This window comes from Phaethon lepturus, unplaced genomic scaffold, assembly GCF_000687285.1.
Source record: "Phaethon lepturus isolate BGI_N335 unplaced genomic scaffold, ASM68728v1 scaffold17032, whole genome shotgun sequence".
NCBI lineage: Eukaryota > Metazoa > Chordata > Aves > Phaethontiformes > Phaethontidae > Phaethon > Phaethon lepturus.
Window position 1 is genome coordinate 9,287 of NW_010522832.1, and position 17,293 is coordinate 26,579.

Here is a 17,293-nt window from a genome sequence, read left to right on the forward strand (position 1 = left end):
TCCTCATATGGCAGGCTTGCCAGTCCTTGGGTCATCTTTGTGGCCTTCTCTGGACCCTCTCCAGCCTGTCCACATCTTTTTTGCATAGCGGGAACCAAAACTGAACACAGTATTCCAGGGGTGGCCTGACAAGTGCTGCGCAGAGTGGGATAATGACTTCTTTATCTCTGCTGATGGTGCCCTTGTTGATGCAGCCCAGTATCCTGTTGGCTTGCTGTGCCCCAGCAGCACACTGTTCACTCCTGTTGAGCTTGTTGTCCACCAGGTCCCCCAGGTCCCTTTCCACAGAGCTGCTCCCCAAGCCAGGTAGATTCCAGCCTGTGCTGCACTCCTGGATTGTGTTTTCCAGGTGCAAGACCTTATGCTTGTCCTTGTTGAATTTCATAAGGTTCTTGTTAGACCACTCTTCCAGCCTATCCAGGTCTTCCTGCAAGGTAGCTCTCCCTTCCGAAGTGTCCACTTCCCCACTCAGTTTGGTATCATCAGTGAACTTCATCAGGGTACACTTGATGCCATCATCCAGATCACTTATGAAGATATTAAACAGTGTTGGGCCCAATATCAATCCCTGAGGGACCCTACTTGTGACAGGTTGCCAGTTTGAAAAGGAGCTATTTACCACTACGCTCTGGGTGGAACCTGTCAGCCAGTTCCCCACCCACCACGCAGACCACTTGTCTAGGCTGTAACGCATTAGAAATTCTTCCACCTTTTTTTTTAAAAGACATTTAGCCCAACAGCAAATAGGATAGGATAGGACAGGACAGTCTATTTCTTTTGGAAGGGGCCTACAATGATCATCTAGTCCAACTGAAAAATGTCTTTTAGAATTGTAACTCTTCCTAAATGTATTAGTATTAAAGCTAGCAGGTAAAAAAATAAAGTTAGTGATAATGCTGTATGGCTGAAACACGATTTACACAAGATTTAGGAGATGTTCCTTGTATTTTATAATTTTAAACTTCTTTTCAGACAAGAACTTAAACCAGAAATTTATTTGTGATTGTATTTCCCTGGTTGTTGTTAAAATCTGGAGTTACTTTCACTTCGAAAGTGACTGAATCAGGATTCTCAACCACTAGTCATTAATAGCTGATCTCTTAGGAATAAGCTTACCAAATTCAGTTCAGATTGTGGATATTCAAGAATAATTTTTAATGTGTAGTAACATTATAAATGTAAAAGGTAGAAACAAATTTTAGAGCTTTTCTAAGTATACTTTTCCAAGTATATGACTTCACTAAAATAAAATACAAAGCTGAAGATGTTTGTATAAATTAAATAGACAAAAGGGGAGGGCAACAGTAAAGTGGTGAGAATAAAGTGGAAGAAATAAAAGGCTGGCAGAGAAAAACCTGAAGGCCTCTTTGAACTATGACATTTTCAAGCTGAAACATTCCTTTCCAGTAAAGAAGATGGGAACTTTTATTAAACTTAGAATTGCACAGTAATAAAATTTAGAAAAGACTGGCTTTTAATTTTAACTCAGCTTTCGGAAGTGGGTTTCCATGATGTGATTTGATAATGCATTGTCAATATTGTTCATTTGACAACTTGTTTACCTGAAAGGGGCTATTTCCATGGGGATGGGCGTACAGATACAAGGTCCTAGCAATACATGGGCAAAAATAAGGGTCTAATTGACAACTTGTCACTCTGAAAAGTACGCTAAATTCCTTTGCAGAATTTCATATGAGGTGATAATAAAACTCAAACTGCAAGGCTTCAGTCTGGATCAGAATTCAGAATTGTAGGTACCTTTAACCAGTTTCGCCAAAATTTAGAATTCATCTCTGGGAATTTGGGTTGTAGAGAGGTATATTTTCTGTATTACTGAATATACAAGTATATGTAGGTATACACATCTAGTTTTACTTCTTAATAATTTTATAACTCTGGGGTCAATTTTTCACCTGTGTATATCCCCGTACCTCAATCTCACTGCACCAAGCCTGTGGTTCCTAGTTGCTTCGATAAATACAAATTATTATTGTATTTTATAAGCTGAGAGACTAGGATGGTTTTTTTTCATTTTGAGGGTTGCAATTGTTCCTTGGCATGCCTTATACAGTTTTTGAAGTATATAATAAAATTTTAGACTGCATATATTTCAAACCCCTTCTTTGAGTCCAGGGACTAATCAAATACTGGCAAATCTCAGTGAGACCAGTTCCTAAAAGAGTAAGCAGTTCAGGAAAAAGAGAAGCATAGCATCATCTAATCAGAAGAATACGTTTTTATGTATTGTAAAAAATCTTATATCTAGGCCAGTCCATTTAAATACTTCTTTTATGTAAAGTAAAGTATACAAAGTTAATGAAATAAGGATTTTATTTAATCGTTTTTTATTGCTAATAGTTGTTCTTAGACAAGCTCAACATGCTAGTTAAGCAAATCCATCAAAAGGACTAACAATTTCTAACCATCTGAAATTTTGAGATTTATTTGATCATTCATCTCTTGGTAATTGCAGGAATTGTCAAATATTGCTTAATATAAGAACACAGATAATATATGTTATTCTACAAAGCTAGTAGGTAACTGATACAGTTCTAAGTAACGTAAGGTGGTGTGGGGTTTCTGTTAGCCTTTTGCTTACTGCAGTTAACTCGCTGGTACGTACTATGCCCATTACTATCAGTCAGTATCATTATGGGACAAGTCTTAACTCAAAGGAGTTAGGTACATTAACTACTAACAACTGCAGTAATCTATTACTTCGATAAACCTTTAAAGTTGTTTGCTAAAATGGGAAAATGTTGGGGTATAACTGCACTATGATTAAACTAAATTCAAATGATTTATATCTGAAAGGTGACCGGCAAGAGTCAGTATCTACTGGGCGGTATGATCTAACCAAAGTTTTACACACCTCAGTCAATGCTGCTTGCTGTTTGCATAACACCGTTGTATGCAGATGCATATGTCCACTGTGCAATAATCTGTTGCTTTTGCCTTTCACACTTTGGAAAAACCTGAATGTAGAGACTGATAACCGCAGCTGCTTTTAAATGCGACACACTGCATTGTCTGACACAGGAAAACAAGCCATCAAGCCATAAACCCCTGAAATCTATTGCATTAGCTATTCATCTGTCAGATGTGTTGAAAATTAGGTTTAAACCAAATAATGTCATTTAGAAATACGGTAGTGTGTCTGCACTGCAGACTGCAGCATAGTATAGAAGACCCTAAGCTGGCCTCCAATAAGCTAGCTTGAGTACTGCAATCAGTGTAATCAAAACAACCTGAAGTTCTCTACAGAGGATAATTTCTCCTGCTTCTCAGGTAAAAAGAAAAAAAGGAAAATAAAACTATACGAGAAACGCAGAAAATATTCAGGAAACATTTATTTAAGAAGCAGGTGGTCTTACATAGCAATATTTCTTTGGTACTCAGCTGAACTCCTTTAATGTACGTTTGGGGATGTCTACTCTACGTTGCAATTTATAGCGTGGACAGATCCCACTGAGCTGTGACAGATGTTTCAGCTACATTTGCTTGTCTATGAAAGCTTGTGCTCTTGTGCTTGTTTCTTTTAATATTCTTGTTTGTTTCTGATCATTTTCTGCATTTCTTGTATATTAAGCTATTACAGAAGCCTAGCTCATGAAAAATAAATACAAACAAATGGTGCTTACAACCTGTCTAAATTTGTGTAAAGGAAGGGGTATATTTTCTAGGACTTGATGTAGATTTCTATCGCTCTTCCTCCTCAGATAATAAAATTCCATATTGACAAAATTTCTATGTATCACTGCCATCACAAGTTTCCTGTCCACACTATGCTTTTGGTTGTATGATATTTGAAACTTGAAGTATTTCACTGTTACCACAGTATTTACAAGCAGTAATTTTTTAAAAATGGTATTGCTCACTGTTAACACACATCTTTTGATTTAGGAAAGAAGAGCTCTAGAAAGAAGGATATCTGAAATGGAAGAGGAACTGAAAGTAAGTAAACTACTACACGTTAAACTATTAGTAACAAAGTGTATAACTATGTCAGTGAAACGTGTAGTTTGGCAGTATTACTGGGCTCTATAATTTCATTAGAAAATAACTAAGTAATAGCTGCATTGTCAAAATCACTCATGTCATACAGCTTGCATCAAAGCTGTTACGCCGGCATAAGCAGTCATACATGTAGGACTTCTCAGAAGGCACCGAGACATGGTTCTATAACATACTGGCTAACAAGAAACATTCAGAGCTGGTTGGAGTGAAACATTTCTTGATCTAATCAAGATGGCATTACAATCTGTGATTTTGATGTGATACCGTGTATTTTATGAACTTAGAAATAATGGTAGCATATAATTCCATAGATATTTAAGCATTAAATGTTGCTTCAACCTTTATCTCATGCTCTTTAAGTTATGTATTAGACAACATGTTACCAATATCAAAAGAAAAACTTCCATTTGTATAGAGTGAATAATAATCAGTTTTTAGTTAACAAGAAGCAGTAGATAGATTTCAGACATTGACAAATAAGGAACATTTACCACATGCACTGATTTCCATTTTTTTCAACCATGTATAAACTGAATCCCAGAAGGAAAATACTTTTAATGCATTTCTGGATTTTTTTTTTTTTTTTTTTTTTTTAACCAGTCGTGGCATGACTTTTCTCCTTTCCTGGTTTATCAATGTTAAGTCCTCTGATACGGTTAAGAAGGGTGAGAATTTTGGCAGGTTTGTTTTGTATTATGTCCTTGAATACAATACTGGACAGGTCCAACCAAACTGATAGAATTAAAGTATGACTAGAAAACTAGTGGAACATGATGAAATAGAAAACATTTTTGCACTCCCGAAATTTTAAAGAAATATCACTGTTTTGACATTTCATCGTTGTCATTGATTAAGAAAAAGTTTCCTTTCAAGCTCATTTTTGAGCTCCCTCTGGTGCTTGGAAATGGCATTAATTTCCAAATACTTTTCATTAAAATACATGCAAAAAGTTTTGTTGAACTAATTGAAGCTGACAGGCAGGTGTAGGCAGAAGGCAACCATGATGACTCCAGCTTCCTTGGATTCAAGCCAGGATAGTTTGCTGTAAGGGAAGACACAATGTCTGTGGTTCCTTGTGGGGTCTTTAGAGTTGAAATATGTAGAAAGCAAACTATGGTATAGGAAAATAATTGTGTCTAAGAGTGGAAGACAGGATGTGAGCTTCTATCAGCAACCTGCAAATTCCTCTTGGGGGTGGTTGGGCATTCTAGAGAAACAGAGAATGCAAATATAATGCCTTTTTTCAAAAGCTTACTTTCAATAAGTAATACGTAAAAGTTTTGAATTAAAAATTCAGAAATCTTTCTATCATTTGTTACACTGCCATGTAAAAGTATATGTTAAATGTGTCATTATTTACAGACTTTTGAATAGGAGATTTAGTTTGTGCAATTAGGATGTTAAGTAAAGAATTCCAGGAATAGCTCTCATTGTTAATGTATCCTGAACTGTTTTGGAAAGCTGTGACTAATCACTGCTGGTTCTTAGATTGCTTTTCAAGAATGTGCCACTTTGATACTTTCCTTTCACAGCAACTTATCTACTTTAAACAGGACTGTCTCTTTTAAGTTTTCTTTCAGTTCTACTCATCTCTAGTTCTTTTAAACGTAATATACATGTTTTTTCTTGTTTTCACTCCTATTTCTTTGATTCCTGCAGAACCTGCAACAAATAAAGCAGATACAATCTTTGAGACACATAAATGAGCGACTGGTGACTGAGAATAGGGCCTTGACCCGAGTGGTTGCCAAGCTGTCAGGGTCCTGTAGGCAACTGCGCTCTGTGGACTTGTAATTTCTTCCTTCTCCTTTGTGTAGCCAGGCAGGTGTTGACATTCAGTTTGTGCTTGGGTAGAATTTTACTATTAACACTTGTGTGTCAGAAACTGACTTACTGCTGCTCGATTATGGAAGTGTGGCTAAAGCATGGTGTCCGGTGTACCAACTACAGGTGTTGCAGATGTGTTGGTATGGTGTGGTATTGTCCTTACTAGCACTGAAGCTTGCCCTCGTTTACCGGAAAATAAATTGGCAACGATCCAGGAGACCTTTGACGTGTTAAAACCTTGGCAACAATTGAAAGGATTTGAGTTCACACTAGGATACACTGAAGTCGCTCCCTTGTTTTGATGTTTGAGTAAATGCTCAAATAGATAGATTTGCCTCTTGTTTTTTAAAAAATTTAAACTAAGACTTGAGCTTTCTTACTGCAGTATAATTGAAGCGCATAGAATTGATACAAATCTAGTCTCAACTAAAGAATGTTTGAGAAGTGGTGTCAGTACTGTGTATTCCTGAACAGTTGCATTAGCAACTTTTATTTCTTACATTTCTGTGTTTCAGTGTTTAGAGGGGACCTAAGTTTTTTTTTTTTTTTCAGAAATGTATTGGAATTTCAATATGTTTGAGAAGTGGTGTCAGTACTGTGTATTCCTGAACAGTTGCATTAGCAACTTTATTTCTTACATTTCTGTGTTTCAGTGTTTAGAGGGGACCTAAGTATTTTTTTTTTTTTCAGAAATGTATTGGAATTTCAAGTTGATTAATATTTTCACATATTAACTTCCTGTGTGGTTCTGTCCAATCCTTATTTTTATCTAGACAGCTTAAAATATCTACTTTTAGCACTGACTTAAGGTTATTAATTTATATTGCTATATATATAGGCATTCCAGTCGTGGACCGGAATCCTATCGTGCAGGGAGTGTACAAACACAGACACAAAAAAACCTGCCTAGGGTGTCAGATTGCTTCATACCTAGTAGGTCATTTGGTTCAGTTCCCTTATGTTCAAGGTAGGAACTGTTTTGAGTTTCATATTAAAAAAAAATGCCAGTTTGTCATCCTTAGTGTTACTGCTGTTTCAGAAATGCACTGAATGTTCAAAACCTCTGTGAGGAGCAAAATGTGGTTTCATTCCACAACAAACCCATGTGCCTTTCTTCCTCCTCTTATATAACAACTGTATAGGATGGATGTTTCAGTGAGCTTTTAAGATGTGTAGGTGGGAAAAAAAATCTTCCTTCTGCATTGTGACTCTTGCTGAACTGCTTCCCCTCGCCTACCCCCCTTCCCACTGAGAAGCAAGGCAATGAGGGTACATTTTTTTCATTCTGCTCACAGAGTCTGATCTCAGGTTTTCCTCACTAAGAGGTATGAAATAAAGAGAAGGTTTATCCTTTGGCTTAGTGTCTTCCTGGAGTTGGTCTAACAATAGGATGTGGATAGAAAGGTTGTTCCTGGTCCAGGCCCTGCATTCCTCAGCGTTCCCTTTTCTTAACCCTTGCTGAGCGAGTGGAGTCAGCTCTGACCTGGCTGAAAAAGAAATCCCTTTATTCGGTCCATCTCACCCCAGCAATGCTGAATCGCTAAATGAACATGCAGAAAGCAGCAGGAGCATACTGCTGCCTGAGGAGGGAGAGCTGTCCCTTTAGGGCAGCCTGTCTTACATCAGCTTCAGCTAACAGTGTGGTTTTTCAACACAGCTGAGCTAATCCAGTGACTGCTGTCCACAGCCACACATCCATACCATCTTTTTTTGCTAGCACTGGCATTCCTTTAACTATGGTAAGCCAGTTCAGGTTATTAACTCACGGAAAACTATTCAGTATTCCCTTTTGTAGGGGGAGTTTTCAATGGCAGAACATTGTGGAGCTCAAGGAGCTGGGCTAGCAAAAGGAAAGCAATGGAAACGCAGCAGGAGGGAGGCTTGACATTATGATGGTAGCTTAACCATAGCAGTGTGCCTGATTAATCTGAACAGGTACCTTAACAGTTCATGAGCTTTTTGTAATCTTAATTTACAAAGCTATTTTGTATGTAAAAACTGTTAAATCCTCCAGCAAACAGAGAACTATTATTACTGTAAAGATCTGAGATGGCTCCACATATGTCAGATCATTATTGAATAATTATTTGCTCAACTACAGCACTGCAAAGTTACGAGCTAGTCATATAATACAGGTAGGCAAAATAGTGCATTTGTAATCTTATTCGAGAATATCATCCCAGGAAGATACTTTGCTATTTCAGTGAAAAGCAAATTGGAATTGAAACTTTTTTCCCCGCCTCTGCACATTAAAGGTGTGTGGTGTCACCTCATGAGAAGTTTGAATACCATAGGAATGCAGTGCTCCAAGAAAATTGTATAAATGGCTAGGTTTATTGTATGTGGGGATTAGTATAGATAAGAAGCATAAGTATTTTAGGTTACTTGAGTTTATTCTTCCTGATCAATCTCCTATTACTCATAACTGCTTTTGTCTTCTACCAATCTTCCCTTATTCTTTAGCAGACTCACAACAAAAGAGAAAATATTTTCTTAATACGTATTCTACGTATTAGTTTAATCAGGATTAAAACCTATCTACAGAGATTTACAGACATATAATGATACTGGATTATGTTAAAGCTCTAAATTTGAACAGCAGCTTTTTTGTTGAAACAGATCACCAAAAAATACACCACTCTCTGAGTCTGCCTGTATGTAATTAAGCATTATTGGCTGCAGGTCCCTAGTCAGTGAGTTGAAAGAGGACTTTGACGTTCCTGGAGTTACTTTGAGGTTTCAGTGGAAGGCATACACGACCACACTTGTTGAGATACACAATTAACAAGAACCAAATCAGACTCCCTCGCTTCCTTGTGCATGGCTAGATGAAGAGTGTTGTGGTTTCACCCAGGATCTTTGGCATGAAGTCCATAACAGAACAAAAAGGAAGGAGTAAAGGTGTTAGTTACTTTGCCTGAACAAATGGCTGTTTCATTGTTTGCAGAAACACATCATAGAACAGCCCCGGCTTTATCCTAATATTACAGGCGCATGCACGAACGTGTATGTAATTCATACATCTGGGTACAACCCTGGTGCATGTATCTCAGACAACAGTAGTTGTTTTCTACAGCTCAGAAAACGTAATACAGATAATACTTGAAAATTGCCAAATGATTACTTGTGTTGTCCAATTTCAAACACCTTGACATGTTTTTTGAAAGTAATCAGCATTTTACAGCGCTTTCTGATCACAGCACAGCTCTCACTTGACTATAATGGAAGCTTCCTTCTGACTCTGAAGAGCTTGGTTTAGATGGTTTGTCCTAAGCTCCACCATGGAGCAGCGCTGGAATCCAGGTTCGCTGGATTCATACCAGAATGATATTTACTTACTGTAACTGTGGAGACCACCTTTTTTCCTCTTACCCTGTCGTCTTCATTTCACATACTCTGATATTGGCAGGTAAATAAACTAGAGATCCTGTAACCTCAGTTGTCTTCAGTGCACCATCATGTTTCACTCTCTGAGAGGCTCTGCTGTTTGGTGAACTGAGTGTGGGCAGGAATCCTTTGGAGGAAATGGGTAAATGAAGCCTGTATTGTAATGCACAGCTAATTAACCCTGCATTTTTAAACTTCTCAGTTCTTTCTGCTCCATTATAATTTTCTGAGTCTAATGGGGTTGAAAGTATAATTTTGCTTGAAAGAAATGAAAACTAAACTAGTGGCAAGGAGTTTTCATCATGAAAAATGATGTCGCAGTTGTTACGTAGGTCACTAGCTGGACTTAGACCTCTTGCATGCACTTGCACCTGAGGTTACTGAATAACCGCTCTGCAGGAATGGGCTGTTATCTCCTGTGTCAACCTGCTGCTAGAAACCATACACGGAATTTAGCCACGAGTACTCTAGGTGGTTTGTTATCAGTGTGTGAATGTAGATACGGAGAACTGACAAGATTACTTCTGGTTTCTCTGACAAGTTATATTCCTCCCAGTACAAACCTCTGTGCACTGACTTGTCCTCTGTTCCTGTCTGATCCTGTCCAACTCTCACCTCACTTGGCTTCTGCCTTCCAGCTCTTGTGCTTGCGTGTCACCCATCTCCTGTGGCAACCTTAACTTGCCATCTCCTAATTTGTATGCCTGAGTATGCAGCCTGGTGTTTCGGTGATCTCTTTCAATGATCTGATCTTGTGTGAGCCATGCTATTCAGGGATACAATCTCAAGTTATATGATGTGTGCTTCAACACGAGTTTGGAAGTGGTGGCAGGATTAATGCTATGAGCTAACAAACTGAATCAGACTGTATCTGATCACGATGAAGTCATCCAAGAGAACAGCGGTAGATATGCTTACCCACAGCATGTTTTTTTGAGATACTGCAAATGCAGTATGGACAAACCTCTTTAAATTGTTGGCAATTAACATTTTTTTGTTTTGCGCTGAAATTTGAAGCATTTAATTACTTTCCTCACGCTGCTATAAATGCTTTTTTGTTAGAGGTTTGTCATCTGCACCACCGAGTTTTAGTGCACCTAGTCCAAGCAAACAAAAATTGGTTAACCCTTAACTCTATCATGCTAAAAGGTGAGATTTTTCTGAACTGCTGGTATAAAGGGGGAGAACTGCTGAGATGTTTAAGCTGGATAAAGATTTTTCTCCCCAGTGCTTGTCTAGTCTTGCTGCTTTTACTTGGGATATAACAGCAAATAACCATCGTATTTCATTTTTCATAGATGCTACCAGACCTGAAGGCAGACAACCAGAGGCTAAAAGATGAAAATGGGGCCTTGATCAGAGTTATAAGCAAACTTTCCAAATAAAGGGTTTACTACAGCAGCAGATAACGGTATTGCACATCACTAGTAACTCCAGTGGACCATAGTGTGGCAGTCACTGGAAGTGTGGGAAGATCCCTTGGAGACTGTCATTTTCAGATATCCTGCCAAACGCCCTCTTACCTGTGTGTTTTTTTGTATCAAGATCATTGTTTCTGTTAAAATGCAGCTGCTGAGAAGATAAAATGACTGAGAAATCTTGTTTACAGCTACAGCATAATAAGGAAAGTGTTCAAGGCCAGATACGCCTCAGATATTTAACCAGTAAGCCTTAGTTGTACATAAACACTTTTACATCAACAAAAGCTTTCAGCTCTCACAGAAGACAGTTACTCAATAATGTTTTTGTTGTGCCACAATTCCCAGTTTTTTTCTATACTCAGTTTTTCTTTAAATGTTAAGTTTGAATTTTTCTTCCCTTCTAATTATTCATGTAACGGATTTTCTTGTACAGTGTTTTCACAGCTTTACCATTTGCCGAGTCCACACACCCTTTAAAATTACATATTTGTGTAGCTACCTAGAGTTGTATTGTCCAACCACCTGGAACAGAGATGTTTGGTGGAACATTTGCTTTCACTGTTTGTGCAATATGCATTTATTTCCTATACAAAATGCTTTAAAAGTCAGTTGAAACTAGAAATATTTTAAGAGTCCTGTTTTCTGCCTTTATTGGTCACTTTAAAAAAAAAAAAAAAAGTTTGTAGTGAAAGATGTTAGATCCTGTAATCGTCACATTCATTTGAGCAGGTACTGAGTGATGCTGTATATATAAATGTGTACTGGTTTGATTTTTCAGACCACCACGTGGCATGCTTGAATATATTTCCCTATTGCAAATGTCTGTTAATGCAAATTAGGCTACTCCAGAATAGTGTGTTTAACAAAATTCATTAATTTTTATGGTATAAAGAATTTAGACATTGTACATTGTATGGAGCCCTATCTTTACAAAAGGTCTAAGCTATATAAAATACTTTATTATCTTTTCCTCCCATTTTTTTTTTCATTTGATAGTGTTCACCATAATAAAAAATTGCATAAATATAACTGCTTCACTACATTTCACATACCTGTATTTATCTGAGTGCTGTCCAAAACTGTTGTGCTAGCCAAAGTAATGTACTAAATCATTTGAAAAACATAACCCATTACACTCACATTAATGTTTATATGCACTGTTGTTGCCATGTGAGAAGGCATCCAATTTGATAACACCATCATGTCAGACCATTTTATACATTTCAGTGGCCTTTAAAAACAAAAAAAGTACTTAAGTGAAAATCGCTTTTGTTAGAAACAGCTTTTATATTTTCACTAAACCATTCAAAATACGGCATCCTATTGGCACATAGTTTATTGCCTAAAACCACTGAACGGATCAGCCATTAAAACAAATTGTACATTGTAAAGCTTGTAGTAGCTATTGTATTATTGATTATATTGTATACTATATTAAATGTGAATTTGTACCCCTTCATTTAAAAAGGTCATTGTGTTCTACTGCCTACTTGGGGGGTGGGGGCTAGTTTTACTGGGGTGGGATATGTTTTGGTAAGGAAGACACGATGTCCTCTCTCTGTTGATTGGTTTTTTGAAGATGTGAGGTTATGCTCTTACTACCAAGCTCAGGATTCTTGATTTTAAAGGTACACGGATAGTTTGAGATATCTTATTGTAATTGATCTGTATGAGAGGTGGGTCTGAACCATAGGGACTTCCATTGTTTTACGCTAACATAAAGAATTGAATGGCTGCAATGTATTGAGTTCTGTTACAAGACAGTTAGGCATATTCTGAATTATATTTGGTAAAGTTTGGGTGCCTGTGAATGATTAAATACGTGTTTCTAATATTTTAGTGTTTTATATTTAGGTTATTTATTCTTTATATCTAAAAAATGAATGGCTACTGTGCTATATTGATTTTATTGGTAGTACTGAGCAGACCTTGTATCTGCATGAAACTAGTTGCAAAACCCACTATTTTGGGAAAAAAAATTGTATTTTGACATATACAAATAAAATGAATACAAACTATTTTAAATGTGTGAAAGTTTTACTGAGAAGACATTGAAATTTGTTATGAATTTAAACCATGTTATAAGTTTGCTATTTAAATTCTTTGGTGGGCATTTTTCATTCATTGCGTTACTTGGATGCAAGGTTCAAGTACCTTTCAAAGATTGTAATCAAATTGTGATTATTTGCACATCGTTGTACATGCACATCTGTAAATGCAACAGTAAAAATGCCATATTTATGCAATCTGTAACATCTTGGACAAATGTTTATATATTTTACATAAACCTGTCTGTGTGCAGAATCTGAGAACCATTTGTTACGTGGTATTAACCGAATCTCACAAAGCAACTCCTCGACTTGTGTCACCGTCTTATTGTACTGATGGTGTTGTAGATCAGACACATCCCCAGAAAATCCAGCTACCGCGGTGGGAAAATGGGCAGGGGAGAACTGTTCTATTATTTAGGAGACAGTTTACATACGAGAAACCTACTATTGCTGGCTGCTGATGCTGGCAAGCTTCCTTAAGCGACTAATGGCTTAAATGATAATTCAAAACAGCCACTTAAATTTTCAGGGGACTTGTCACAGCGCAGAAAGGGATCTTTGTGTCCCAGAATTAACACCAAATACACACGGCAGCATGGAAGTAGCTGGTGCAGGAGAGCTAAGAGGCAAAGGGCATGGCCAGAACCAGCCCCAGCCATGGAGGAAGCCGTAACCTGGAGGGGAGGAGCGGCCGGGGTGGGAGAGCAGCACGGGCAGCTGAGCGCGGGGAGGTGGCGTGGCTGCGCAAGGACTGCCCGGCCTCGGTGGCTCCAAACAGTAGCAGTTACCTGGAAGAAAAGGATGGGGAGCTGGGGAGTGTCATTTTTGCCTACCCCTTCTCATCATAAACAATTCCCTCTGGACTTTCCCAATTCCTGCCACACACCGCTTTCAGGCTGTAGCCATTTCCTTGCCAGGTTCCAAAAAGAGCAGTTACAATTCATGTTGTGTAGGTTGGTGCTTTTGTTTGCTCGGCACCAAGTCCAAAACATGAGTCTCGGTGTTCCTCTCCCTCAGAAGCACCTTCCATGCTAAGCTTGTACACAGGTGAACATCAAACTAATGGGTATGAATCTTACCTGTGCAGTATTCCTAGCCACTGTGGTCTTTTGGTGGTCTTTTAAGAGCAAATGCATCATCGCAGAGCAAGTGTTCTCGCGTTTCTTTTTTAGAAAGAGTAACTATTTACACGTCATCTTACAGAGGAGGGAAAAAAGCATGCTTTTGGGGAAGGTATCTGCCTTAGGAGATGTGCGTCAAGGGAGAAATTTTAATTATTTCCTTAACCTTCATCACACAGAAGTGGGCTCCATACCAGACGGCTCCTACCCTGCTAGCTGACTTAGCCGTGAGGTTTATAGTCTGGAGTGAGAGCTCCGCTTCATGCCAGAAACATCCGTATGACAGTCGACAGGAAACCTCCACGAAGAAGAGGAGGTGGCAAGGAGGAAGCATGCCACGCCGCCGGGCGTGGAAAGGCACCACCATGTCAGAAAACGAACAGTTGATGTGGAGAAAGGTAGGCGACACATCGGAACAAAGCTGGTCAGAAGAGTTCGGGGCCCCATTGCGTCTGAGCTCCTGAACAGAGAAAAATTCTCCGAAGTTAGCAATCCCGGGAATTATGCCTTGCTGCTGGCTCGTGCTGCTGCTCAGGGGAGGTACTAATTTCCTGTTAAATGGAGCTGTGATGATGAAAATAATCGTTACACTGACTCTTCCTTGACCTGGGTGATCCTGGAAGTGGCCTGACTCTGCAGCTGGCACCTTGCGGCGCCTGTACGGGCATCTCGAGGTCTTACCCACCCGTGTAGCGCACCGGCTCCTTGGGAGAGGAACACGCGCCCTTTTGTCTCCGTCGGGTTGCCTGGGGTCTTGCGGCAGAAGTGTGAACGGAGGCGGTCGCATCCGCCACGCCGCAGGGAGCGCCCAGGCCTTCCGTGGCCCGTCCAGTATGGAAGGTGTAGGCAGCCCTGGTTGTAGTTACACTGAAAGTCACGTTTCCCCTTCCAGTGGTAGCTTCAGCTTCTCTAACTTGATGTGATGCAGTGCGGGATTTAGCCAATTTTGATACTTCTAATTGTGCAGCTGAGAGGTTAATATGTTTTATAGATAAAATTTAATTTCCAGCTACAATCTGAGGGCCTGTCACAGCAAAACACAACACAAATTCACTACATAATGTACAGTTCAAAAAAGAAAAACTCCACAGCCATACAAACATTAAAAATAGGCTCCACAAAAAAATTCTCTAAAGAGAGTGGAGAAACAATTGTAACTGCATTGTAGAGGGTTGCTTTCCCACCTGCTTTAAATCTTGGAATAGTTTTGTTGCAGCTCTGCTGGTCACCTCTGCAAAATTACAGGGTTTTCCCCATGCAGGAATAGCCAGTCTGCCTGTTGGGGGGCACCGGAGAAACAATTTTCTGAAGTTTTTCAGAAGAAGCTCTCGCTGTTCCTGGTTATGTACACAGTGTTAACATTTAGCTATGGTGATTCAGCTTCCTCGAGTTCTTAGGTCAAAGCCACTAATAACAAGGGTAAAAAAATGCTGGTGACCAGACTGAGTTACTGGCTTTTCGTTTGTTTTGATCCCAAGAGCAGCAGTTGGTGTTGGTTAGAGAGCCCTAGCAAGCGGGACGGTGCTCTGCCTCAGCATACATTTAAAGTAAGACTAGAACAGTCCTAAAGGTGACTGCAGGTTCCTGCATAGAAGAGAGAATTAAAAAAACAACCAAGACCTCCCAAACTGACAATGAATCGCTCACACTTTAAAGGGAGAGCTGCTGCCACACTGATGAAGTCATCGGCTATTCTTGCTTGTGTCAGCACCTCCCCATTTTATGTTACTGATTAGATAGGAAAAGTATGTAGCCTTTAGAGAAAGGAGGAACTGTTCGTTTTTTTCATATAAAAACATCACCTGTTGGACGTCTAATGTTTCTGATCTGGCCCAGGGATAATTACAGCAGGGACAAAAGACCCACATTCCAACTCTAATTATTTCACCCTTCTTACTTGGGTTCGACATGTCTGTTTTGCAAACCTATTAAAGCTTAGTAGAAGTAGTTAGCCAAGACAGCACCATTTATCTCCCAGTGTGGTCTTTTCCCTTTGTTTTATTTATTTGCTGGAGAGGGAAAAAAAAAATAATGGGGGGAGGTGGGTGAGAAGAACCTATTTATTTTCTTGGTGCTGTCTTTTGGTGGTCCACTACAGAGTCCTTTGAGCAGAGACTCCCCGGGATGAATTCCTCTTTTAGCAAAATGGTGCAGGGAGAAGCCGCTGCAGATCTCGCTGTCCTGCGCGCCCCATCTGCCCGCACCGCCTCCGGCAGCACCCCCGGCACGGCTGGCTGCTGCACCTCCCCTGCCCCCTCATCCTCCCAAAACTAAGAAAATTGACAGCCCTGCTGCCCTCTGTTGTGTTTACATTATATACCCCTGTTCTAATGATGTTTCTACCTCAGAAAAGGACAGGCTGGTCTGAGGGAGTTGCTACATGACAGCTAAAATAAAGCTACTGCTCTCTGGGAGTGGTTACCTGGATCCGTCTTCCAAGGAAAAGAGCCTGACTCAATTACATCAGCTGGTACAAAATACACGTTTACACAGAGTTTACACAAGACATGTGTAGCTACACAGTCCAGTCACTGCCCTGAAGGAAGAGTTAATGAAAAAGTTAATTCATTTAAAAATAAAAATCCACATTTACATAAACTGCTGATACCATGGGCACAATTCTCCAACTGCTATCAGCTCACCTCTATTTTTAGCTGTAAGAAAAGCAGCAAATTACACTAAGTTCTTTCTTCCCACTTAATCCATGGCTATAGGTGCTGCATTATGTTAAGTAAATTGCCTAGTAACTCATCCTCAGCTTCCCTTGTAGAAGATACCAGTGCTTTGTGAAAATAAGGGCTTTCACTACAGGCTTTTATTATGCTGCTTTAGTCCCCTGCATAGAATCACAGAATCATAGAATAGTTTGGGTTGGAAGGGACCTTTAAAGGCCATCTAGTCCAACCCTCCTGCCATGGGCAGGGACACCTTCCACTAGACCAGGTTGCTCAGAGCCCCGTTCAACCTGACCTGGAATGTTTCCAGGGATGGGGCATCCACCACCTCTCTGGGAAACCAGGGCCAGTGTTTCACCACCCTCATTGGGAAAAATTTCTTCCTTAGATCTAGTCTAAATCTGCCCTCTTTCAGTTTAAAACCATTACCCCTTGTCCTATCGCAGCAGGCCCTGGCAAAAAGTCTGTCCCCGTCTTTCTCATAAGCCCCCCTGAAGTACTGGAAGGCTGCAATAAGGTCTCCCTGAAGCCTTCTCTTCTCCAGGCTGAACAACCCCAACTCTCTCAGCCTGTCCTCATAGGAGAGGTGTTCCATCCCTCTGATCATTTTGGTGGCCCTCCTCTGGACCCACTCCAACAGGTCTGTGCCTTTCCTGTGCTGAGGGCTCCAGAGCTGGACACAGGACTCCAGGTGGGGTCTACCAGAGTGGAATAGAGGGGCAGAATCCCCTCCCTTGACCTGCTGGCCACGCTTCTCTTGATGCAGTCCAGGATGTGGTTGGCCTTCTGGGCTG

General features: G+C 39.8%; 1 protein-coding gene across 1 annotated transcript in view; it reads left to right on the forward strand.

The window, feature by feature from the left end:
* Positions 1-12,667, forward strand: part of LOC104616813 (protein phosphatase 1 regulatory subunit 12A-like) — a 17,598-nt gene extending 4,931 nt beyond the window's left edge. Inside the window, exons 5-6 of the mRNA XM_010281952.1 lie at positions 3,904-3,954; positions 10,530-12,667. Of these exons, the coding sequence (XP_010280254.1) occupies positions 3,904-3,954; positions 10,530-10,616 (138 nt within the window). The 3' untranslated portion in view covers positions 10,617-12,667. The remainder of the gene's footprint in view (positions 1-3,903; positions 3,955-10,529) is intronic.
* Positions 12,668-17,293: the final 4,626 nt, after the last annotated feature.